The sequence below is a fragment of the Haliotis rufescens genome, unplaced genomic scaffold, assembly GCF_023055435.1.
Source record: "Haliotis rufescens isolate VD_foot unplaced genomic scaffold, xgHalRufe1.0.p SCAF_8, whole genome shotgun sequence".
Classification (NCBI taxonomy): domain Eukaryota; kingdom Metazoa; phylum Mollusca; class Gastropoda; order Lepetellida; family Haliotidae; genus Haliotis; species Haliotis rufescens.
Window position 1 is genome coordinate 38,610,213 of NW_025964372.1, and position 26,365 is coordinate 38,636,577.

Consider the following 26,365-nt stretch of genomic DNA (forward strand, 5'->3'; position numbering starts at 1 on the left):
ATTTCTTGATAAATAATCATATTATAGTGTGATCTTATCTCGATTCCATCCAGTGTTCACGTAGTCTTTTCATTTAGTGTTCACGTAGTCTTTTCATTTAGTGTTCATGTAGTCTTTACATTTAGCGTTCATGTAGTCTTTTCATTTAGTGTTCATGTAGCCTTTTTATTTAGTGTTCATGTAGACTTTACATTTAGTGTTCATGTAGTCTTTTCATTAAGTGTTCATGTAGTCTTTACATTTAGCGTTCATGTAGTCTTTTCATTTAGTTTTCATGTAGTCTCTACATTTAGTGTTCATGTAGTCTTTTCATTAAGTGTTCATGTAGTCTTTACATTTAGTGTTCATGTAGTCTTTTCATTTAGTGTTCATGTAGTCTTTTCATTTAGTGTTCATGTAGTCTTTTCATTTAGTGTTCACGTAGTCTTTTCATTTAGTGTTTACGTAGTCTTTTCATTTAGTGTTCATGTAGTCTTTTCATTTAGTGTTCGTGTAGTCTTTTCATTTAGTGTTCATGCAGTCTTTACATTTAGTGTTTTTGTAGTCTTTTCATTTAGTGTTCATGTAGTCTTTTCATTTAGTGTTCGTGTAGTCTTTTCATTTAGTGTTCATGCAGTCTTTACATTTAGTGTTTTTGTAGTCTTTTCATTTAGTGTTCATGTTGTCTTTTCATTTAGTGTTCACATAGTTTTTTCAATTGGAGTTCATATCGTCACAAGTTGACATGTATATAGTTCGTGTCGTATCGGGGTATTGAGTGAATGCGTCACATGGTTGCTATGAGACAGGAGTGTGGACGTGAGACGCAGCAAAACAAGAAGTGGAGAAGTGGCGTCGGTTGTTACAAATGCACACGGCGCCCACAGCTTCACTTGTTGTTTTGCTGTGTGTAAATAGATGGCACGTTATTGGTCAGCTAGGGTGTTTTAGTTGAAACATTATCTATATTTCTCAATAAACCGGAGTGATAGTTTTATATCAGTCATGTAGTATACAACCCAAATGACGTGATCAAAAACATTCTATCTTTGTAGAGAGGAAAGAGACACATCTATCAGTGTCCCCTGCTATTTCTTGAATGACTATCTGTGGCGACTAATGGGATCGGGTATTCAGACTCGCTGACGTGGTTGTTTCATGTCTTCGTATCCCAATGCATCACTGCAGGAAATGATTGAGGGAGCGGATGTATGTTGTTTGACCAGCCGACACTATTCCAGTTTTATCACTGCCTGTAAATATTTGAATCTTAGAAAGGCATACAAGAGGTTAAAAACAACGATCCACCCGTTAGGAGTAGGATCCCAATCAATCAGCCAGAAAACTACCCGACCCCTGTCGATCAGATCTTTCCATTGAGTGAGTGAGTGAGTGAGTGAGTGAGTGAGTGAGTGAGTGAGTGAGTGAGTGAGTGAGTTTGATTTGACGCTGCTTTTAGCAATGTTCCAGCCATATAAAGGCACCCATGTTGGGCATCGAACCCGGGTTTAAGGCGTGACGAGCGAACTCCTTAACAACTAGGCTATCCCATCGCTACTAGATCCGACATTTGTGGAGAACTCGTTGAGTTTGGTTGGTGGCTTTTTATGGTTCATTATTTACATAGCTGGCAACAAACAACGTTTGTTTTTTAAGAATATAAGGGGTCACAACATGCCGTGTCGTCGCTGCAGTGTCCTGTGCAGAGTTGCGTCCCTTACGCTAACCGGAAACCTATGATTGTCAATTCGAATCTCATATTCAACCTGATAAGGCGTTTTAGCACAATACTCGTTCTCATGGGTTTCACCAACCTCGCGGACATGTGCTATATGCATTTAAATCTCGTTTTTGTTGTTTCTGTCAGGTACAATTGATAATTTCATCAAAACATAAAAGGTGAAAGGCAGAGGACAATTCAACCATGTCCCAATAAAATCTGTTAGGCGTATAACATATGGACGGTGTAACAATAGGATGGATACAAAACGAGAAGCGCTGGAAAAAATAGAGATTGAAATGTTTAATGAAGCGTCACACGATATATGATTTACATCACACTTTTGGAATAAAACATCTGTAGTAATAGACATCAGCTCGACTGCTCAGTCATGGCAGTAGGAGTAGTGAGTGAGTATGGTTTTACGCCGCTTTTGGCAATAGTTCAGCAATATCACGGCGGAGTAGCAGTAGCAGTATTGGTATTGACAGTAGCTGTAGAAGCAGGCAGTACAATAAGTAGCAGTAGGTGTAGTAGTAGCAGTATTTGGTATTGATAGTAGCAGTAGCAGCAGCAGAGGGCACTGGTCGTAGCAGTAGTAGTGAACAGAACAGTAGCAGTAGCTGTAGTAGTAGCAGAAGCAGTAGCAGTGACGGCGATAGTGATAGGATTCATATGAAGGCAAGTTGCCTGAAGGAGTACTATATGACTGAGTCTGACTATAACACATAACACGTCAATAACGTACTTACACAGTCAGTCAGTACACATGAAACAGATCGAACATGACTATTGGTATAATAGCATTGACTTGAAAAGTGTGAGGCAGGTGAAGAGGTAGTTCATCAGGTATGAAGCTGGCACGTGATTTAAGAGGAAGTCAGCGTTTTCTCAGTCTCTGTGTCTCCGTGGCGCCATCCTTGGTCTGAGCCTGGGAACAGAAACAAGCACAGAGTAAGGCCAAGTCGTCTGAGTCACCGCAATTCGCTGTGCAGGGTTGTGTCCCTTGACGTGCCGAACCTTATGATCGTGGGTTCGAATCCCATACTCGCCCAGATTATGACGCTTGGTTTGCCGCCTACAGCTCATTCACAAGTAATCTCGAAGTCTGGGGTTCCCATGGAATATATAAGGCATCATTTTGCAACACTGCTGAACCGGAATAACAAATACCTTGTTTAAATATTTAGCTGAGTAAAAAACAATTCTTGAGCTAGCTAAGTTATCAAAACAGTGACTTTATCAAATAGTGTTGCGAACATTAGGCAATAAGTTCTTGAACAAGTTGGCATAACATTGATGCATGGAGCTCAATAGAAGAAGTGAGTGAGTTGGCGTTAACGCCGGTTTTAACAGTATTCCAGATATCACGGCGTGTCAGCTTAATGTAGGAGGAAAGTCCGAAGTGATGCAGGTCAGAGATGTTTCCCATCTGTGAATGCCACGAGCACGGGTATGGTGCTGACAAACCTAGAAACATAATCGGGGCGAACCGAGATTCGAACCTACAATCATAGGTTTCTGGCGTGCCCAAGGGACGCAACTCTGCACGGCAAATCGCGGCGCCTTGGACGACTGGGCGACCCATGCCCCCTCAATAGACGTAATCCTGATTGGGAACAACATCTGTATATTATCAGATTGCTTTAGAGCTTTGATAACGATATCTAGTTTATGACAAATCATCTCAAACGATAAGGAAAGATATATCGAATTAATGGAGCGTTACTGTATAAGAAATGAGTGTAATTAGTGAACTTATGAAGAATACTGAATAGTAGTTATGAAACAGAAAGGTCATCTTACAAAAGCGATATCCAACATACACAATAGCGGATAAAAGGAATCGGCTTCCACTCCAACCCTGAAGTTAAACATGTTTGTTTGTTTGAGTCTGGACCAGACAATCTCGTGATTAACATCATGAGCATCGATCCACGTAAATGGGATACAATGACCTCCAATCAGCCAAGTCACCGAGCCTGACCACACAATCCATTTATTCGCCTCGGGCGACAAGCTTATATTGCCGGGGACGTACATTCTTTACCAGGATCCCCAGGGGTAGTTAACCATGGGAACCACCCATCGTATTCATACCTCTCCCTGGGGACAAGGTCTTCAGATAAGTCCGAGAATTTCAATTTCAAATGAATGTAGGTACGTCAAACATAGTTAAAAACAATAAGATTTCATTATGATAATAGACCAATGAAAATATTCATTTCAGTCTATACCTCATGGGTTGTTAAGACTCAACATTCCTCCACTAGGGGTGAATTCACACGACCGATTGGGGGCGGTGCAGTAGTGACGTGTGTGGTTCACGTCATCTCATTAAAAAGGCCGTGGTACCGCATGGAAGTCAAATAAGCCCTACTGAAGCAACGTGTGGAGTACATGCCCGTAAGATAACTTTAACATGTTGCACGGAAAATAGTGCCGTTTGTGCTGTCATCTCTGAGCACTGATTGGTCATGGTTTCCCTCTCGCTAGAACCAGGCCGTGTCTTGATTGGTTGGTTTATAATAGCAACTGAATCTCCAAAAGCGGACGTATGTATTCACTGGTAAGGGAGGAGCGTAGTGCATACAATCCAGTGATGTTTTGACGAAGGATGAAAGGCTGAGCTGACTTACTGTAATGACGAAGTCTCCATCTCTGTAGGTGTCCACGTCCCAGTGCATGACGACCCCGTTCTTGTCTTGAGTCATCTTCTCGATGAAGTGATCATTTCGTAGAGAGATCAGGCTCTGTAACAAGTAGGAAAGATGGTTATAAACACAATGCAGATACACAGATGACTTGTTCTTGACCATAAGTGTGGGATGTGTAAATCTGTTGTGTTAGCGAAAGGGGAAGGGGTTCAATCTCATTATAATCAGATCGTTGTTCTCGCTACCGCTAAACAAATATGAAATGACAACCAATTTGGGGTCATGTCAGAATGATCTTCATCTGGAGTGAGTGACTGAGTATGGTTTTACGCCGCTTTTAGCAATATTCCAGCAATATCACGGCGGGGGACACCACAAATGGGCTTCACACATTGTACTCATGTCGGCGATCGAACCCGGGTCTTCGGCATGACGAGCGAACGCTTTAACCACTAGGCTACCCGACCGCCCCTCTTCATGACATCTGGAAAGTGACAGTCGAAATGTGTAATCATGCAACCTCGAAAAGGTTAGCACGTGGTAATCCGAACGACTGTTATGGGCTCTACGACAGATTCCGTAAAAATCATCGCCCATCTCTCGCTTCAATAAACATTGGAAACGAGAAGGACTTTCCAAGCCCGTGGGACGTCCTGTCATACAATATGGGCCATCTATGGGACATTTCAGAATTGTTTAGTGTTCAAACTTTGAATCGATAAGTCTCTCTGGATTTTTTAAACATCTCAACTTCCGGTGTTTCAGTACCAGTAAAGAGTTTCGTCTTTATACACAATGTTCCCGATTGAGTGGGCCATGTAATTGCCTCAAACATACCATTCAATGTGTCATTTTATGTCATTATATAATTACGTCCACTACGGCTTGGGGCGCTGGCCAAGCAGGTCAAACTTTAAACTGGCAACACCTGTGGTATGCGCAATGTAAATGTTACCGTGACACTTAACACTTCTAACTGTCAACCACTGCAGCCTTCACCTTTAATGGTAACGGAACTTGTGTGTGGATTTTAAATTTCCTTTTTTCCACTAAACAATGAAATATATATTCCGTGATGCGGTGTTACATCACGTGCTCAATGTCTTAATTTTAGACCATTTAATAGCCACCGGAAGAGACGTTGAGTGAGCACCTTACCGTTCCTTCCAGCTCGCTTTGTTCGCATTTTGCAATCGGAATGTTAAGTGCAATCCTTGATGTCTGACATCAACACTTATATGTATGTTATATTATTGCTCATTGTAAGCATATATTTTCAGTACAGCGGCAAACTGACGTTACGCGAAATGTAAAAGTCTTTTTACATACAGTCCGTATAAAATATGATCTGGTCATTGAACTGCCCGTGTAAATTTTCACGTGGATTTCAGTGAGTGAGTAACTTGGGTTTCACGACGCTTTTAACAGTATTCAAGTTATACCACGGCGCGAATTGCCACGTGGATTTTAGTGAGTGGGTAACTTGGGTTTTACGACGCTTTTAACAGTATTCAAGTTATACCACGGCGCGAATTGTCACGTTGATTTCAGTGAGTTGGTAACTTGGGTTTTACGAAGCATTTAACGGTATTCAAGTTATACAACGCCGCGAATTGCCACGAGGATTTCAGTGAGTGAGTAACTTTGGGATCACGTCGCTTTTAACAGTATTCAAGTTATACCACAGCGCGAATTGTCACGTGGATTTCAGTGAGTGAGTAACTTTGGTTTCACGACGCTTTTAACGGTATTCAAGTTATACCACAGCGCTAATTGTCACGTGGATTCAGTGAGTGAGACACTTAGGTATCACCACGCTTTTAACAGTATTCAAGTCATACCACGGCGCGAATTGCCACGTGGATTTCAGTGAGTGAGTAACTTGGGTTTCACGACGCTTTTAACAGTATTCAAGTTATACCACGGCGCGAATTGCCACGTGGATTTCAGTGAGTGAGTAACTTTGGTATCACGACGCTTTTAACATTATTCAAGTTATACCACGACGCGGATTGTCACGTCGATTTCAGTGAGTGAGTAACTTGGGTTTCACGACGCTTTTCACAGTATTCAAGTTATACCACGGCGCGGATTGCCACGTGGATGTCAATTATGATTAATAAAATATAATATTACTGTGGCACCATTCAAAACATGTTTCCACAAAATACTTACTTCCAGTGACTGCATCCAATTTGCTTGACAACGATCAAAGGATAACAAAAAATATCTCATTTTGAATTTCACTAGACCGTTAGAACCTTTTCTGTTTTCATATTATAAAATGAGGACCATTTTCAATTTCATTGATCAATTTCCACACAAATATTATTTTATCATTTTCCACGCAAATATTATTAATGAATTTATTCATTTCAGTACTTCAGTAGATACCTGCATTACTTTATAGTATTGAAATAACTGTAAATTTGTGGTAACTGGTATTATGAAACTATATACTATATTGACTCATCAACAGTTTGAAGACAGTTGGTGTAATTAATTTTTTTTAATTTTAATCATATTTTGCGATACTGCCAGTGACTACCAGATGCTTCTGGTGTAGCTTAGGTCTTGATACACATTATATCATAGCGGGACGTTTTCGTTACTGTTCATCGTGTCATTTTTATTCTAAACCAGAGGACCGCCTCCGTGGTCTAGTGGTAGAGCGCCCGCCCGGAGAGTGGAAGGTACGGGGTTCGATCCCCTGCCGCGTCATTCCAAAAGACGTTAAAAGATGTGACTTGTTGTTACCCTGTCTGGCGCTTGGCATTAAGGGGCTAAAACAAGGACTGGTCGGCTCGGAGTCAGTATACTGTGTCTGAGTGGGGTATTCATGTTAAACTGCGGCATGGTATCTCAGTGAGCTAGCACTATAAATCGGCATCAGTCCGGACTAGTACAGGCAGACACACACACACACACACACACACACACACACACACATACGTACATGCACGTCGTTATATAAGAGCAATAATTTTGGACGCGACGTTAAACCCATTTCACCTCACCTCACCTCTAAACCAGAGACCATATGTATACCGCATCTTAGGACAAACATAGCCGCATCTTAGGACAAGCATAGCCGCATCTTTGGACAAACATAGCCGCATCTTAGGACAAGCATAGTCGCATTTTAGGACAAGCATAGCCGCATCTTAGGACAAGCATAGTCGCATCTTAGGACAAGCATAGCCGCATCTAAGGACAAGCATAGCCGCATCTTAGGACAAGCATAGTCGCATCTTCAGACAAGCATGACGCATCTTATGACAAGCATAGTCGCATCGTAGGACAAGCATGTCGCATCGTAGGACAAGCATGTCGCATCTTAGGACAAGCATAGCCGCATCTTTAGGACAAACATAGCCGCATCTTAGGACAAACATAGCCGCATCTTAGGACAAGCATAGCCGCATCTTAGGACAGCATAGTCGCATCTTCGGACAAGCATAGCCGCATCTTAGGACAAACATAGCCGCATCTTAGGACAAGCATAGCCGCATCTTAGGACAGCATAGTCGCATCTTCGGACAAGCATAGCCGCATCTTAGGACAAACATAGCCGCATCTTTGGACAAACATAGCCGCATCTTAGGACAAACATAGCCGCATCTTAGGACAAGCATAGCCGCATCTTAGGACAGCATAGTCGCATCTTCGGACAAGCATAGCCGCATCTTAGGACAAACATAGCCGCATCTTTGGACAAACATAGCCGCATCTTAGGACAAGCATGGGTTCTGAAGACCAATTCTAACCCGGATCTTCACGGGTGCGTTTTTTCAGGAATGGTGGGGGGCGGTCGGGTAGCCTAGTGGTTAAAGCGTTCGCACTTCACGCCGAAGACCCGGGTTCGATTCCCGACATGGGTACAATGTGTGAAGCCCATTTCTGGTGTCCCCCGCCGTGATATTGCTGGAATATTGCTAAAAGCGGCGTAAAACCATACTCAGTCAGTCAGTCAGTCAGGAATGGTGGGGAAACAGAGAGCCGTTTAAGCTTGGTTCCGTCTCATCATGTCATAAGTTGTCGCACCTCACATTGAGCAGGGAACAAGAGTAAGATGTGACAGGTTGGACCGTCGCTAATAACAAATCGTGCAAATATACCTCATACAGTCGACATATTATCTAGCTAAGGCCTTATAGGTACATTGCTAAGTTTACTAACAAACAGTTTTACAATAAACCTTCGTTAGCACAGTGTTGAGGGTGTTTCGAGATGTGTATAACTCTGTGTGTTTTCGATTGACCACAATTCCAATTCATGGAGTTTTATACACACTGACATCGGACTGAACTCGACTTGAGCATAGTTCGAGACAATTGCAGTGACGATATCATATGGTGACGACAAACAAAACAATCATGATAAGAGCGAAGCGGAAATTGAAACCCGCAGTGACAGGACTCTGTCACGCCTAAGGGACGCAACTCCTCTACACAACTTATTGTTCCGTGTTAAAAGACAGTAGCGTTAATGTCAGCAAATATACAACAACCCACCGTTAGCGTTGCGGTCTTGTCGAGATCCGAATAGGTGAAGGGCACGTCCATCCTGAACTTGGTGTCAACAAACACGACGCCAGTTTCAGTGACCACCTTCATGTACCATTCGTCACCGTCACGTGACAGATGGAAGGTGTACACGAGGTTGCGAGTTGCCTCGCGTTCTGCGTCTGACATTCCTGGAAAAGAATTATCATTATTATATGGAATCCTACATCGTCGCGTTGTCGTCCTTTCAAAACCAATTGCAACAATGTGGAAAGGCGAGATTTTGACGTTTGTGGCGTTATCGCGTTATCGCACATTTAACGCCTTTTAAATACATTTTAGAGTGGACAATATATTTTAACCTTGAAGTTGTAGCGTTGTAAACATGAAAAATATTTTTCAGAGCGGGTCACTACGACAATTAGTCAAAATGTCGCGTGATCCATGGTTTGTTGGTTGGTTTGTTGTTTAACGCTCAGTACTCTCAGACTACCAGCAAAAATTCCCTGGCCATTTCAGTTTGACAAAGTCCAAATCCTCTCAACCAAACATCAGGACTTCACCAAAGGAAAACTCTCAGAAACTATAGAAATCCGCCGTCACAAACCTTGATCAACAGAGATCAAGGGTATTGCATCTCCACTGCCTATGAAGATCTAATCAAGCAATAGACTTTTGTGATTAGGATCCAATCAGCTTGTCACAACTGTTTAATCTTTTAATCCTTATCCTTACTGTAATCTGGCTTCATTTCCCGTGTGCTTCATTTCCCGTGTGCTTCATTTCCTGTGTGCTTCATTGCCCGTGTGCTTCATTACCCATGTGCTTCATAACCCGTGTGCTATTTGTTCTTCTTACTGTACATTTGGCTTCATTACCCATGTGCTTCATTACCTGTGTTCTATGTGTTATTCTTACTGTACATTCGGCTTCATTACCCATGTGCTTCATTACCTATGTTCTATGTGCTATTCTTACTGTACATTTGGCTTCATTACCCATGTGCTTCATTACCTGTGTTCTATGTGTTATTCTTACTGTACATTCGGCTTCATTACCCATGTGCTTCATTACCTGTGTTCTATGTGCTATTCTTACTGTACATTTGGCTTCATTACCCATGTGCTTCATTACCTGTGTTCTATGTGTTATTCTTACTGTACATTCGGCTTCATTACCCGTGTGCTTCATTACCTATGTTCTATGTGTTATTCTTACTGTACATTTGGCTTCATTACCCATGTGCTTCATTACCTGTGTTCTATGTGTTATTCTTACTGTACATTTGGCTTCATTACCCATGTGCTTCATTACCTGTGTTCTATGTGTTATTCTTACTGTACATTTGGCTTCATTACCCATGTGCTTCATTACCTGTGTTCTATGTGTTATTCTTACTGTTCATTTGGCTTCATTACCCATGTGCTTCATTACCTGTGTTCTATGTGTTATTCTTACTGTACATTTGGCTTCATTACCCATGTGCTTCATTACCTGTGTTCTATGTGTTATTCTTACTGTACATTCGGCTTCATTACCCGTGTGCTTCATTACCTGTGTGCTATTTGTTATTCTAACTGTACATTTGGCTTCATCCTGTTATCTGTATGCTACTTGTTATCTACATGTATTACCTGTTGTTGTATATGTTAATCTGCTCCTGATCACATGTCATGCATATACGTCTCGTCACTTAGTTCTTGTCACCCCAGGTGGCCCAGTCGTCTAAGGCGCCGCGATTCGCTGTGCAGAGTTGCGTCCCTTAGGCACGCCAGAAACAAACCTATGATTGTGGGTTCGAATCCCGGTTCACCCCGATTATGTTTCTAGGTTTGTCAGCACCATGCCCGTGCTCGTGGGTTTCACAGAAGCAGTAAATGTCTGAGACCTGCATCACTTCGTGCTTTCCTCCCACATTAAGCTGACACGCCGTGATATGACTGGAATACTGTTCAAAGCGGCGTTAAACCCAACTCACTCACTCTTGTCATTCCAGCTTGATAACAGTGTGAGAATCTACATCGAAACGTCGCTATATGTAATAAACCAGAAGTTATCTATAAAGTTGTACGTTTTCTTACCTTGTGTTGATACTGTCGCAATCATTAAATACCACCTTCAGATTTACGTTGTTAAAGTCATACTTTGAAATCTGGGATATATTTTCATGTACAAATGTATCTGTAATTGGAGAAAAATGCGTTTATAGTATTGTTTAAAAGTAAAGAAGGTTCCTACCCATGGCTTTAGAAAACTCATCATGACCAGTGGTCAACTCGGGAACCAGTATCCAGTCTCCGACCATGTTCGCCATCGTGATGGTGTTCTTGTGAAATCCGCGGTACCTGTGGAGATATGGCGATGGTGTAGCTTATAATGTCGACGTTGGATTTGCCGAAAAGACAAGAGAACAGCTCAGATGGTCTGAATAGCCACTTGCTTTGCAGCCCGTCCAATACGATCAAAACACCACGTGTATGTAAGCCCTATAGACGCCTAGAAATATGAAATACATTATTACCGTATTTCCATTATTATATTTAATTTCATTATACGATGTATAGTCTGAAATATGTTCACTGTAAAAAACATTCAGTGTCAATTGACAGTGGCATTTCAACACTTCAGGGTAATTACTCCACCACAAGCACGTTTGATGATATGTCTTATTGAGGCTAACCACTGAAATATTAGGGATTAAATTAAATTAAAAGATTATCTTAAAATTTATGAAAGATAAAGATTATTGACATAAAAAGGGTACATATATCTTAATGATGAACCAGCACCCGGCGTCAATTAGACGTCGACGTATATTGGAGACCGGTGTCAAATAGAGGAAATACGGTACGTGAAATAATAGATATTTATATTTGTTACACGACACGAACCAACGTTGTATAGTCCACAATCTAAAGCATCACAAAAGATCAAGATGTAGACACACGTGCCCGCACGTCGCAATAATCTTGGACGCGACATTTCACCTCACCCCAAGATGTGACATTTACGGGGGCGAGGATACAGTATTGGCACGTGTCACGTACTAGGAAAGAGGTACGCGAAACGGCGTCACGACCCACATGCTCCACGCGTCACGCCTTCTCCTGCAACAAACAACAGTGACTGGGCGGAGGAACAGACCGACCCAAGATCCATTCATTTCGAATCTACGTGTGTAACCCGTAAATAGGGTTGACCACACAGTCCCACCACATATTTTCATAATACTTACGTATTAAAATGCGCATGAGAAGGATAAAAAAAGACACTTACGAGTCCTAATGTGAGGTTTCCTTGACTTTAAAAACAGATAATCGACTTCGGCTGCGATCCCGGTGACATATATGTATAGAGAGCTCCAAACGCGGCCTGTGGCGGTGAGGAGTTTGTACGATAACCAAGCTCCGTCCCAGCACCTGACAACGCGGTCAACCTAGGACCTCTACAGCTGGTAGACGGTTACGAGTTCTGTTAGGAGCGCTTTGCTCACCCGAGAGGCTATCGCTGTGAGGATCTTGTGAAATAATATATGAATGGGGCTAACTGTGGACCAGTGTAAGCCCTTATTACCGCCCTCAATATATCCCACCTTACCACCAAGCAGGACGGCTTTAGACTGGTTCCGTGAATCCTCCGCTTGGTGTCGCTGCTCTCACTTCACAGTCTCCATTGAACGGTAACCAGTCTAACCCTGATTGCTCGCCCCACGACCGCTACACCCTCCGGCATCACTGTATCACTGATATCACACGAGAACACCTCGCGATGGCGAACATGATCGGAGACTGGAAACTGGTGCCCGAACTTACCACAGGCCATGATGAGTTTGCTGCGGCGTTGGGTAAGTGTGACATATTCACTAATAATACATACACAAATCCGTCGGTAACCTAGTGTTTAAAGTGTTCGCTCGTCACGCCGAAGACCCGTGTTCGATTCTCCACGTGGGTACAATGTGTGAAGCCCATATCTGATATCACCCGCCGTGATATTGATGGAATATTGCTAAAAGCGACAAAAAACAATACTTACTAACTCACTAATATATATTCGCATAGTTACGCATATTTCGTTTTAATATTCAGCAATCCGTTTCTAGTATTACCCGCTGGTCCTGCCCGGCCCGACTTTTAGTCAATCCACTGTAATGATGCTGGTAAAACCACAGAATAAACACCTGTATAGTTACAAAAGAAAAATATTTTTTTAAAACAGCTACGAATTCCTGATTAAACTGATGCTGAACTCTCGACACAATCGATCCATCGTCCCACAAATAATTATATTTATGATATTTATTACCACTTGTACTGTTATGTGAAGTACTCGAATTTTATTACTTTTTTTCACATGAGTATCGTTCCGGAAAAAAAGTAATCTCAATAAACAGACGACAGCGCTATGTCTCACTGTTGTGAAATCGTCCTAATGAGCGACGCCTGTACGACCTGTGATATCGCCCTCGGTCGTGTTGACCCTACCAGTGTATATATTGACATAGCTAGATGACCTACATAGGTGTTATACGCGTTGAAGAAGCTTATTCAGTGACGAGAGGCCGCATAGTCATAGTACCCCCCGTAGTTCATGTTATCACAGATGTGATCAGTGACCATGTAAACATACAGCAAGATATTATTTACAATATAAACATATACGTACAAATCAATGCCATAGATTGAAATAGCATACAGAAGTCAAGGCAAGTCAAGTTATATTTCCTTTCTTATGTAGGGAATTGATATACATGTATATATATACTGAACAACAAAAGTTCCTGTGAAACTGAATAAGATTTAATGCAAAGTTATGTTTTTTACCAAATCTGAAACAATTTCGGTTTGAAACAGATAAAAGACTCCTGTAAGTGTTCAAATGGTTTAATTTGCCATACTGACTTCAGAAAATGCGTGATTTCATAAAAACAACCATGAACATGCCAAAATGTCAATTCACAAATCAATAGTGTGTGTGTCCACCTCCGGTTGCGATGCAAGCAACACATCTTCGTCTCATGGAATGGACCAGGCGTCGCACAAAGTCCTGTGGGATATCTGTCCATATCTACCGGAGCATGTTTCGAAGAAGTTCCTGGAGTGTCTGTGGAACACGTGGTTGACGTCGAAGGCGCCGATCCATCTCATCCCACATGTGCTGGATTGGTGAGAGATCAGGGGAGCGAGCCGGCCAGGGGATGACATTCACGTTGTTTTGTTGAAGAGAATCCTAAACAAGTCGAGCAATATGAGGCCGGGCGTTGTCATGTTGAAAGGTAATGGGCCATGACGACGCAAAAACGGTAGAACAACAGGGCCGATGATCTCGTCACGGTAGCGCTGTCCATTGAGATTTCACTCTACCACTATCAAACGGGTCCTCTGTCTTGCTGTAATCCCACCCCATACCATAACGCTGCCGCCCCCGTACCGATCTTCTTCCATGACACAATGATTGACGTAACGTTCACCTCGACGTCGGTACACCCGAATCCGTCCATCGCTGTTGCTGAGGTGAAAACGAGACTCGTCAGTGAATAGAACTTGTCCCCACTGCGTGTCTGCACCACTGTAGGCGTGCTTGACGGTGGTTTCCTGTCAAAATGGGACGCCTGGCGGGTCTTCTGGCGACAATCCCTGCACATCTGAGGCGGCGACTTACGGTTTAAGAAGATATTCGTTGAAGGCCGGGGGTGCTTCTTCCAGTCACTGTTGCTGGCTGGAATCGATTTCGTAGGTGTGTTGTTCGAATCCAGTTGTCTTGTCGATTATTGGTTACGCGTGGCCTCTGACTGCATCCATCTGTTACCAACGTTGCCATAAACACCAAATGGTGTTTCTGTGGACGTTAAATTGTCTTGCAACATCACATTGACTCGATCCTGCTTCAAGCATACCAATGGCTCGCAGACGCTCATTTTCGGACAGGCGTGGCATTTCGTAAAGGGGAGGGGGGGGGGGGGGGGGGGGCGTCTGCACTGTCATCAACAATCTCTCATATACGCAAAACACGTATGTCAGTTAACCATGGTTTGACCTTCATTGTAAACTCGTAAATTCGTGAATGCTCCCAAATCTCTACTTTTGATGATATCAGTGATGTCCGCGTTGCACAGAAATATGTAACCAATGAAACTTGAATTTTGGAAGCAAATACACAATGCTCCGTTTATCGTTCCAGGAATGACAGACAAGGAGCGCGAGGCAACTCGCTTCCTCGTCTACACCTTACATCTGTCACGTGACGGCGAGGAGTGGCATATGAAGGTTGACCTTGAAGATGGAAGCGTGTTTATGGACGTCAAGTTCAAGATGGGCGTTCCCTTCCACTTTTTGAGTTTCGACAAGGTCACTAAAATGACGGTGAGTGAGGTTTTAGCAATATTCCAGCAATATCACGGCTTGGGACACCAGAGATGAACTTCACACATTGCACCCATGTTGGCAATCGAACCTTTGGAGTGACCAGCGAACGCATTAACCACTAGGCTACCCCACCGCCCCTTCCTGATGATCCAATACAGGTGACAGTGCTGACAGAAACACATATGTCACCAACACCCACATCCTCTTGGGCTCACTGTTTATATATTATTTGCAGTAAACGCGGTAGCTGTCTCGGTTCAGTCATGTAATAACGAAACATATCATTTATCAACAGGATTATGAATACTAGTATACAGTGCACAGAGACTGGAGACTGCAGAGTGTGTGTGTGTGTGTGTGTGTGTGTGTGTGTGTGTGTGTGTGTGTGTGTGTGTGTGTGTGTGTGTGTGTGTGAGTGTGTGTGTGTGTGTGAGAGAGAGAGAGTGTGTGTGTGTGTGTGTGTAAATGTGTTTACGGGTGTATGTGAGTGTGTGGGTATGTCCGTGTGAGTGTATGTGAGAGTGAGTGAGGTGTGAGTGTGTGTGTGCGTGTGTGTGTGTGTGTGTGTGCATGAGGTGTGGGTATGTGTGTGAGTGTGTGAGTGAGGTGTGTGATGTGTTTGAGTGAGTGAGTGAGGTGTTTGAGTGTGGGTATGTGCGTGTGTGAGTGAGTGGGGTGAGTAAGTGAGATGTGGGTATGTGTGTGTTTGTGTGTGTGTGTGTGTGTGAGTGAATGTGTGGGTATGTGTTTGAGTGTGTGTGTGAGGTGTGAGTGAGGTGTTTGAGTGAATTTGTGTGCGTGTGTGTGTGTGTGTACGTGTGTGTGTGCGTGCGTGTGTGTGTGTTAGTGTGCGTGTGTGTATGTGTGCGTGTGTGTGCGTATGTGTGTGTGTGTGTCGTCTTCAAACCATTGTTCGTCTCGTAGTTTCAGAGTGGAAAATTGAAGCATGTTGCTAACAATACAACTCAGTACAGCCTGGTCACGTGCATATGTATTTATGTTGTTTCAAATCTACGGCAATATTTCCAGAGTGTCATCGAGTTACGGAACGACCACTTCATTGAAAAGCTGACATCGGACAAGGATGGAGTGATCATGCAGTTGGATGTCGACACGTATCGGGATGGGGACTTCGTCATTGCGGTGAGTGAGTGAGTAGAGGAGTGAGTGAGGAGAGGAGTGAGTGAGGAGAGGAGTGAGCAGACGAGTAAGTGAGTAGAGGAGTGAGTGAGGAGAGGAGTGAGTGAGCAGAGGAGTGAGTGAGTAGAGGAGTGAGTGAGGAGAGGAGTGAGTGAGCAGAGGAGTGAGTGAGTAGAGGAGTGAGTGAGGAGAGGAGTGAGTGAGGAGAGGAGTGAGTGAGTGAGGAGAGGAGTGAGGAGAGGAGTGAGTGAGGAGAGGAGTGAGTGAGGAGAGGAGTGAGTGAGTAGAGGAGAGGAGTGAGTGAGGAGAGGAGTGAGTGAGGAGAGGAGTGAGTAGAGGAGTGAGTGAGTAGAGGAGTGAGTGAGTAGAGGAGTGAGTGAGGAGAGGAGAGGAGTGAGTGAGTAGAGGAGTGAGTGAGTGAGGAGAGGAGAGGAGTGAGTAGAGGAGTGAGTGAGTAGAGGAGTGAGTGAGTAGAGCAGTGAGTGAGTAGAGGACTGAGTGAGTAGAGGAGTGAGTGAGGAGAGGAGTGAGTGAGGAGAGGAGTGAGTGAGGAGAGGAGTGAGTGAGTGAGGAGAGGAGTGAGTAGAGGAGTGAGTGAGTAGAGGAGTGAGTGAGTAGAGGAGTGAGTGAGCAGAGGAGTGAGTGAGTAGAGGAGTGAGTGAGGAGAGGAGTGAGTGAGGAGAGGAGTGAGTGAGTGAGGAGAGGAGTGAGGAGAGGAGTGAGTGAGTAGAGGAGTGAGTGAGGAGAGGAGTGAGTGAGTAGAGGAGTGAGTGAGTAGAGGAGTGAGTGAGGAGAGGAGTGAGTGAGCAGACGAGTGAGTAGAGGAGTGAGTGAGGAGAGGAGTGAGGGTGTAAATTAGTGAGAGGGTAAATGGGTGAGTGAGTATAACATTATTATGTTAACTTTCTACATTAATTCTATGTCATTGGCTTTGTCATTATGTTGTTGTCTTCTACATTCATCCCACCATATATCATGAACGCATTGTGGGGTGAATGTATATATTTACTTACTGGGCATTCACCCGATGAAGGAGCAAGAAGTAGCTCTGTAACGTCTTACAAAGAATAAAAGAAATTGTAAAAAAACCTTCCAAATGCCTGTCAAAATCTTAACTCTGTGCTTGTTTCTGTTCCCAGACTCAGACCAAGGATGGCGCCACGGAGACCCAGAGACTGAGAAAACTCTGACCAGCCCCTACACCAGCCCCCACACCAGCCCCTACACCAGCCCCCACACCAGCCCCTACACCAGCCCCCACACCAGCCCCTACACCAGCCCCTGACTGACGTGATCTCAACAATATGTCACTACCAAAACAATGTACGGACCCCGAAAAGATTGTGTTCATTTATCATAAATAGAAACTTATTTAATCCAGACTATTCCGGATCTATGTCAGTACCGAACAAACATACAGTCCCGAATAAATAACGTTAATGTATCATAAAATGAAATCTGTCTTATCCAAACTCTATGTCTATTCCGGATCTATGTCAAATTGTTTATTCAGTGAACACTGAGAGGCCATAGGCCCTAGTTCAACAAAACTCACAGGGTATGCATGTTCCTATAACTTACAATGCATAACGTGTGTACAATGCAATATTTTGTGATACTGTAATATTTGAGGTTGACATGAGTATGCAAAACAAATTGATATTTGGGTACGTTTTCAACATCTTTGGAATATATTTGTTTCTTAATTCAGAATAGAGTTTCTAAACAAAGATAAAAAGAAACTCATTTTCTACAACATTAAGGTGAAATAAGCCTTTATAGATATACACATCATTATAACCTCTTGCTCTGGATTGAGTTTTGAAAATCATTTTGATTGCAACAAATGCTCGATATTCTTCGAGAATATATTGTTGGCATTACCTAACTGGAAACAAAGTCCTAGTAAACAGTATTTCAGGGTAACCCGAAGATTAAACTACCTCTATATATGCATCTTTGTGCATCCCTCTCTCTAATTACAGTAATTTCCCACCGTTTTTAAAACGAGAACTTTACTTGTATTTCGACTGACGGACAGTGACCACTTGTCACAATAATCTCCAAAATGTTGATATGATGTTTGAGACCAATTACCGAATCAGAGAAAAGGACAACATCGTCAGCAAAAAGTAAAAGGAATAATGAATTTTCTTTTTGATCTGGATATAACTGTATGGCATTTTCAGATTTTGAGTTAAGTTCAAGAACAAGACTTAATTATCAGTTCCAGTAAGGACAAGATATTTTATGGGGAGAACCTTTTCTATTGTATTCTTATGCGACGTTTCTCTATAGCTCCTCATACCGTTAAGCATTGTATATTTGTACCATGTACAGATGCCTTCTTTCTATTAACATTCAGCCATTAACTGCTTTCTGTTGTTACTATATAAACCAACCATTATCCTTTGGTGTTGTTCATCCCTTTTATGTTTACTGTCATGTTGTTTTTGTTAATCCGTATTGGATGTATATAACACTGTACTGTGCTGTCTTACTTACGCATACAGTCGGAAAGCGCACGTAAAATCCCCAACTTAAGTAAGTAAGTAAGTAAAGATCTTACCATGCTTACTCCACTCTTGCTTGACTACGTTATAAAGATCTATACCGAAACATAATACAATTAAGAAGTTTTTATCCGTAAAAATATCTTATCTTTACTCTTTACTACCAATTTCTTAAAATGCCAATCAAACAAGACTTTAAGTCATTTATGAAAAAAATGAGAACAAGATTGGGCTTCATACACAACCCTGACGCACTCCCAAGGGGGAATCAAGCATATCTGTAAGGTTACTACCATTGTTGCGAACACAAGCTTTATCTGGCTGGTAAACGGCTTTCAGTGATTTACCATCTTTACCATCTTTGATCCTCACGCATATTCACCAAATAATTGCCAACGTTTGTGTTGATGTTGTGTGTTATGTTCTGTCAATATCGAAACGGATTTACAGTTACGTATTTACTACGTTAATGTATCATCAAATACGTACCTTACAAGTGGTGCCAATATATTTGATTGGCTAACCAAGAATTATTTGGGCGTTTAATTTCCATAAACCGAAAAAATAAATAGGCCACGCCCTCTAACGTACAACTGTTTCCAGATTGGCTGACAATAGAATGGGAGAGGTTTATGCTGCGTTATTGCGCTGATTGATGGGACTGATTTCGTATTGTTGTCACTAGTATTTTGTGTGTTGGTGATTAAATAAGCAGTGTGTAAAATTAGTAGTAGTAGTATTAAGAAGTGATTTTAATCAGTTTTGGTGTTCATGGAGTCATGAACGGAAAACCCCATTGGCACTTTTTGCGGACGAACGATCTCATTAAATTCAGATGTTTAACCCCGACCAGGGGAGGTTTTGAGTGGAGGAAGAAACATCTGTTGTGTGAAATAAAAATTGTGAATATTTTATGTACGCTCAGGATAATTTTGTCATCAGTGATTCGTACATTGCATCAAGTTGAAAAGAGAAATAAATTTCGTTCGTGAAATCTCTTCCACCGGCACCTCGGAGGCCCCACGAAGCTGTATACTTAGTAGTATGGGAACTATACATCTATATAAAACATTCTTAGTACATGTACGTCAACCAAAACACACGCCCAACATCGTTAAATAATCATATCGCTTTTGAAGAAAAATGAATTATACGACGAATACATGATTGGTGACTTGTTAAGGATAGGATTCGGAAACCTATGGTGCGTAAACATGTTATATCCACTTATGCCCTTATGAGGCATGGTGGCATCGCTAACAGTAAATGCCTTTTGGTTGGTACCATACCATCTTCCCGAGGCAAGAGCGTTTAATGTTTTGAAAATGTTATTTGTTAGCTGGGGAGTTAACTGACTGTAACAGTCCACTTTCCACCCTTGCCGAACTAGGCTGGAATTCGATGGTAGCGCCCTCAGAGGCTATTACGAGTTATTTCCCTTCTATGCCTCTCCTATGGACCAATCAGATGCCACCTTTTGTATCATTTGCATTTGCTTCAAACAAAATGGCGGCGCCCAGTCAAAACGATCTAATCGAAATCAGTATCTATATTGTGATAATACGGGTCTTTCATCGCGAAGTGCATCAAATCACGTGAGCACCTTGATTAAACACATGAAAGTTTTTGGAAAATATCCGTTGACAACTAGTTGGCGGTGCACATGCTTTACAAATCCTGTAATCGACAGTTCACGAGCCGGATTTCGATTTTGTTGCGCGATTTTGATTGGACTATGCAAAGTCTCGTTAGTCCAACCAAAATGTAACTCCATAATACCAGCCTAGTTCGGCAAGTGTGAGAACTGCATTTTTACAGTCAGTTAACGCCCTTGCCTCAGGAAGATGGTTCCATACAGGTGCTCGATGGTTTCACAGAAGCGGTAAATGTCTACACGAACTACTGTGTACTTAGTATAATACCTTTCCAAGTTTGAGTGTATGTTTGTTTTTTGTTTAACGCTGCGCCCAATATCCATCTATTTGGCGGCGGCCTGTAAATTATTGAGTCTGGACCAGACGAACTAGTGATTGATGTTATGAGCTTCGTCTCACGCCGTCGGGGTAGACACCCTCATACAGCAGCAGAACCCTGTAAGTCAGGATGAGAAATGGTCCATCACCTTGGTCTGCAGTCGAAGCTTCAGTTTCGTCTCCACCATAGAAGGGAGCACGGGTGGCCCAGTAGTCTTAGGCGCCGCAATTCGCTGTGCAGAGTTGCGTCCCTTGGGCTCGCCAGAAACCTATGATTGTGGGTTCGAATCCCGGTTCCCCCCGATTATGTTTCTAGGTTTGTCAGCACCATACCCGTGCTCGTGGGTTTCACCGAAGTGGTAAACGTCTGAGACCTGCATCACTTCTGGCTTTCCTCCCACATTAAGCTGACACACCGTGATATATATAGAATACTAAATGAGCTCCCGTGTAATATGAATCCCGTTTTATGAAACGAGCTTTCGCTCGTCAGATGCCACAACTATTCACGAGTTTCATAATCCAATTGAGTAATACTTCAAACACGTCAAATGATGAAACGTATGAATTTAATACCATACAACGGTCCACCTTTAGAATTCAGGCGTCCGTTCCACAAAATTATCGTAGCGCAATGTTTATCGCAAGTCACATACTTTACCTAACGAATGTCGTTTACAATCACGTCACAATACCCGATGACGTAATTTGTGGAATTTTGTTGCAAGATCCATCGGCGAAACAATTCCATGTGACGTCAGCCTAGCAACAAGGTTGCGGGGGTCATCGAGTGTGTATAAGCTCCTTTCAGTGATCTATCATTTCCACACGCAATGTCGTTGAATAAGCCAAGGGATGTTGAGAGCTTTCAATATTTGTTCGTGAAACGTGTTCCGAGGGTACATAAGCACGCGTTTTGGTATTACACAATGTGTAATACTTCTGTATGTTTATTAAACGGATGATCTCTTCACGGGCTAGTAATAAAACTGGAATAATTATTAAAAGCGGCGTTAAACCAACTCACTCCACCATAGAAGTATCAGCGGGTGGCTTCAGTAGGCAAAGTCACGGTTTCTTTGTTTCTGAGAAAAATAAGTGTTTTCTGAGATAGTTAGAGCACAAATACTATCTGCAACGAGGTGTGACTGTCAGTGGGAAATGCCATGCCACGGAACTTCATCCTCTGAGTGGGTGAGTGAATATGGTTTTACGCCGCTTTTAGCAATATCCAAGCAATATCACGGCGTGGGACACCAGAAATGGGCTTCACACATTGTACCCATGTCGGGAATCGAACCCGGGTCTTTGGCGTGACGAGCGAACGCTTTAACCACTAGGCTACCCGACCGCCCCTCATCCTCTGAGACCAAGGTACCAAGGAGACACATCGAGGAAAGATCCACTCAGAGGTGCTACTGTTTCACGAGGTGTATCGGCAACGACGAGGTAAATGCTGTCGTCGATGCCTTTGTGGAGCGCCAGGATGAAGACTTGTTTAGAGCTAGGGTAACTAAACTATAGCATCGCTGGACCCATCGTAATTAAATTAAAAGAGGATTTATTGAAACAAACTGTGTGAACAATTTTGATTCCGAACGATCTTCTGTTTGATTCCGAGAACCTTTCGTTGTTCCACGTATGACCCAGATGTTAGCGTATATAACATTTGGTTTGGTTTGTTTGTTGATTAACGCCGCAGTCAGCACTATTCAAGCTATAGTCGCCTTTTACGGCAAGCATGGGTTGCTGAAGACCTATTCTAACCCGGATGTTCACGAGCCCCAAGCCGGTACTGAGGACAAGCATGTGATACTCGGGTTTGACTTAGTCAGTCCAGAATCCTCCTAGGGGGGCATGTGGGATACCTGAGACGCCCCTTGCCCTACTACCGGTAGTGCGGAGGTGGGATCTGACCCCGATGACGACAAGCATAGTCGCCTTTTACGACAAGCATGGGTTGCTGAAGAACTATTCTACCCCGGATCTTCACGGGTGTATATGTGTTGAAAAGGGACACAGTTCGTAGACTCTAGTGACTTGAGTGTCGACAGGCCAAAGTGAAAATTGGGGCGAATCGGGGATCAGAACTCGTAACCGGCGGATCTGACACGGCTGAGACACGTTACTTTTACAGTGTCGGATTCAAATTGACAAGTATTTATTATCTTAACAACAGATATGTTTGAGACCCCGTGTATTGATATTATTAACGTATTTACATTTTTACAAACACACATGACAGTGTAAGGAAGCTGCTGTCATGGACGTCCACACACACCACCTGCCCCCGCGGGCACCTGCATGTGCACCTGCTAGTGCACCTCCCGCCACTCGTGCACAGCCAGTTAGCAACAAGCTCGGAGACAGATCTTAAGCACGTATCCTTCCACCTGACCAGAGGAATGTTTTTTGAGAATTTATCAGCTGGTTCGTTTCTTGAAGGTTTCAAAGTTCATATGGGATTTTATCCGCTCGTCTCAAAAACTTCCTGCCAATATTAAGTAAATACATGGTTAATTACAGTCAGAAGCGCAGTTAACTCTTTTGATGTCATGACGTGGGACGAATGTTCTCGCCAAGGGCTGTCAGTGCCCTGACCAGCTACGTGAATTATTTAAGGTGACTCGGTGCGTTGTTCACTGCAGGGAGAAATACAGTGCGTCACTTTTAATTGATTGTACATTGTTTGATGATCTACTGTGTCATCTTTAAAAAGTATTTCGAAGCTTTAGCGATTAACATGTTGTTTTTTTAACTTGAGTAGTTTAGATATTATGAATGAAGATTAATTGCAAACTTCTCTATACAATAGGATTTGCAATATGTTTAAGAGAAGAAAAAATATTCCTATATGCTCGTTTTTGGATAAACATTTTACATAGTTTAATAGCGTATGTCATTGTGTCTCGTAAGCCGAGTGCGGCTGGATGTGCAAGGTTTATATGTCACTAGTTTTAGTGTATATATATATACATGTGACACATAAATAAACATGTCTCTCTCTCTCTCCCCGTGTTTCTCTGTCTCTTGTGTGTGTGTGTGTGTGTGTGTGTGTGTGTCTCGCTCTCTCTCTCTCCGTGCCTCTCTTTGTCTCTCTATTTGTGCTTCTCTCAAGCTGTGTTTCCCTGTCTTTTGTGTGTGTGTGTGTCTCTCTCTCTCCGTGCCTCTCTTTGTCTCTCTATTTGTGCCTCTCTCTAGCTGTGTTTCTCTGTCTTTTGTGTGTGTGTGTCTCTCTCTCTCCGAGCCTTTCTTTGTCTCTCTATCTGTGCCTCTCTCTAGCTGTGTTTCTCTGTCTCTTGTGTGTGTGTGTGTCTCTCTCTCTCCGTGCCTTTCTTTGTCTCTCTATCTGTGCCTCTCTCTAGCCGTGTTTCTCTGTCTCTTGTGTGTGTGTGTCTCTCTCTCTCTCCGAGCCTTTCTTTGTCTCTCTATCTGTGCCTCTCTCTAGCTGTGTTTCTGTCTTTTGTGTGTGTGTGTCTCTCTCTCTCCATGCCTCTCTTTGTCTCTCTATTTGTGCTTCTCTCAAGTTGTGTTTCTGTCTTTTGTGTGTGTGTGTCTCTCTCTCTCCATGCCTCTCTTTGTCTCTCTATTTGTGCCTCTCTCTAGCCGTATTTCTCTGTATCTTGTGTGTGTGTGTCTCTCTCTCTCTCCGTGCCTTTCTTTGTCTCCCTATCTGTGCCTCTCTCTAGCCGTGTTTCTCTGTCTCTTGTGTGTGTGTCTCTCTCTCTCCATGCCTCTCTTTGTCTCTCTATTTGTGCCTCTCTCTAGCCGTATTTCTCTGTCTCTTGTGTGTGTGTGTCTCTCTCTCTCTCCGTGCCTTTCTTTGTCTCCCTATCTGTGCCTCTCTCTAGCCGTGTTTCTCTGTCTCTCAGTATGTGAGGCGTTTCCTGTTGTTTGTATATGATCGACAAACCAGTGATTGATACCACGAACAACATCCCACGCCGTCAGCATTCGCTGCTGGGGCTCCGTTCTAACTCGATGTCCCCACGGTAAAGGGGCGTCCTGTTAGGATTTACTCTCTGGCGTAAAGCGACTCAAAAACATTTCGTAAGCGTAACATCGGCTTAAATGATATGGTAATAATTAACGTAAAACGATGATGAAAAACAAGTACTGCTAAGAGTGAACATTGATGAAGTGAAGGGAAATGGGGTCTGAGGTCACGTTCAAGATTTTTTAACTCATGTTTTGTTTGTTTGTTGTTTAACACCGCACTCAGCAATTTTCCAAGTTATATAGCGGCGGGCTGTAAATAATTGAATCTGGACCAGACAATCCAGTGATTGACATTACAAGCATCAATCCACGCTGTTCCCATACGATGACATGCATCAACCAAATCAGCGAGCCTGACCACCCGATCACGTCGGTCGCCTCTTATTGCAAGCATAGTCGCCATTTTCGGCAAGCATGGGTTGATCAAGATCAATTCAACGCGGATCTTCAAGGGTCTTTCACTCATGTAGCGACTTGCATTCACGTATCAGGAATGATTTGAGGAAGACAAGTCTTATTTTGAATCATACAACTATATTAAATTGAATGTCATCAGGACTGCATAGGACAGCAATCAAGGCAAGTTCATCCCCAGGCACAGTAGCCAGCGTTCTGCGCATCATCGGTCCCTCTGTAGACCCTGATAGCTTCGGCTCTGCGACCTGGAATGTACACCCGCCGTAGACATTTATACAGGTTAAATCAACCACGTGTCCTCTCTTTCAGATTCAGGAGCACTAGTGAGTGAGTGAGTATGGTTTTACGCCGCTTTTAGCAATATTCCAGCAATATCACGGCGGGGGACACCAGAAATGGGCTTCACACATTGTACCCATGTCGGGAATCGAACCCGGGTCTTCGGCGTGACGAGCGAACGCTTTAACCACTAGGCTACCCGACCGCCACTCAGGAGCACTAAAATGGAAATATATATGTAGATCCGTGACATTACATCGTATTCGTTTCCCACTTATGTAATTGCAAATTTGGTACTTGCGGTAAAATAGCGGACCATTAACCTCAAATTTTTAGCGCAACTGCATCAAAAAATGTTATAATGCTGAAAATGAATACGAACGCGATGTTGAGCTTTGAATTGTTGAACGATACACGGACCTCTGTGGAACCCAATAACAGCCAACACTGACATAATTTTACTCCATTGCAATCACACTGACCTCTACTGTTCTGTACACATAGCGTTTCCCTCTCAAGAGTCTGTTTATTGGCAGATACTGAAGACTTGTACACGTACTTATAACCCCGCGTTTTGCACGTGAAAACCATACCAATCCGGTTTCATTACACTCAGCTGAACCGGTTACAGACTGGAGTCACATATTTCTTTTAAGTAAGAATAATTTAACTCTTAGAATTCGTTTGTGGCGGGTTATACGCCAGGGAAAACATGCCTCCGAGGTTTGGGCTGAAAAAGTAAACACGGGAGAGAGGAAATGTTTCATGAAAATCGACTGAACCGTTTACAGACTGGCGTCATATATTTCGTTTTCAGA

The 26,365-nt window shown here is 42.9% G+C and overlaps 2 protein-coding genes across 4 annotated transcripts; one reads left to right on the plus strand and one right to left on the minus strand.

The window, feature by feature from the left end:
* Positions 1-1,987: 1,987 nt before the first annotated feature.
* Positions 1,988-12,539, minus strand: LOC124138393. Of its 2 annotated transcripts, none has more exons than XM_046505011.2 (5): positions 12,459-12,539; positions 11,100-11,206; positions 8,871-9,052; positions 4,339-4,452; positions 1,988-2,630 (listed from the first exon to the last, which is right to left on the minus strand). In XM_046505011.2, the coding sequence occupies exons 2-5, from the start codon at positions 11,173-11,175 to the stop codon at positions 2,580-2,582; spliced, it is 423 nt and encodes a 140-aa protein (XP_046360967.1). In that variant the 5' UTR covers positions 11,176-11,206; positions 12,459-12,539; the 3' UTR covers positions 1,988-2,579. The 2 variants fall into 2 exon arrangements, with proteins under 2 accessions (XP_046360967.1, XP_046360966.1); XM_046505010.2 differs by lacking the exon at positions 12,459-12,539 and adding an exon at positions 12,138-12,271.
* Positions 12,540-12,575: 36 nt separating this feature from the next.
* On the plus strand, positions 12,576-18,799 carry LOC124138394. Of its 2 annotated transcripts, XM_048389694.1 has the most exons (5): positions 12,576-12,705; positions 15,042-15,223; positions 16,256-16,369; positions 17,506-17,555; positions 17,604-18,799. In XM_048389694.1, coding segments are annotated over exons 1-5 (423 nt in total). In that variant the 5' UTR covers positions 12,576-12,629; the 3' UTR covers positions 17,605-18,799. The 2 variants fall into 2 exon arrangements, with proteins under 2 accessions (XP_048245651.1, XP_046360968.1); XM_046505012.2 differs by having other exon boundaries at positions 17,506-18,799.
* The last annotated feature ends 7,566 nt before the right edge of the window (positions 18,800-26,365 follow it).

Excerpts from the sequence above, each read along its gene's own strand:
- LOC124138393 (XM_046505011.2), bottom strand. The coding sequence starts at position 11,175 with ATGGCGAACATGGTCGGAGACTGGATACTGGTTCCCGAGTTGACCACT. Across the intron at positions 4,453-8,870 it reads ACAAGACCGCAACGCTAACG|AGCCTGATCTCTCTACGAAA; the intron begins GTGGGTTGTTGT and ends TACTTGTTACAG. Across the intron at positions 2,631-4,338 it reads ATGGAGACTTCGTCATTACA|GCTCAGACCAAGGATGGCGC; the intron begins GTAAGTCAGCTC and ends TTCTGTTCCCAG.
- LOC124138394 (XM_046505012.2), top strand. The coding sequence starts at position 12,630 with ATGGCGAACATGATCGGAGACTGGAAACTGGTGCCCGAACTTACCACA. Across the intron at positions 12,706-15,041 it reads TGAGTTTGCTGCGGCGTTGG|GAATGACAGACAAGGAGCGC; the intron begins GTAAGTGTGACA and ends TTATCGTTCCAG. Across the intron at positions 16,370-17,505 it reads ATGGGGACTTCGTCATTGCG|ACTCAGACCAAGGATGGCGC; the intron begins GTGAGTGAGTGA and ends TTCTGTTCCCAG.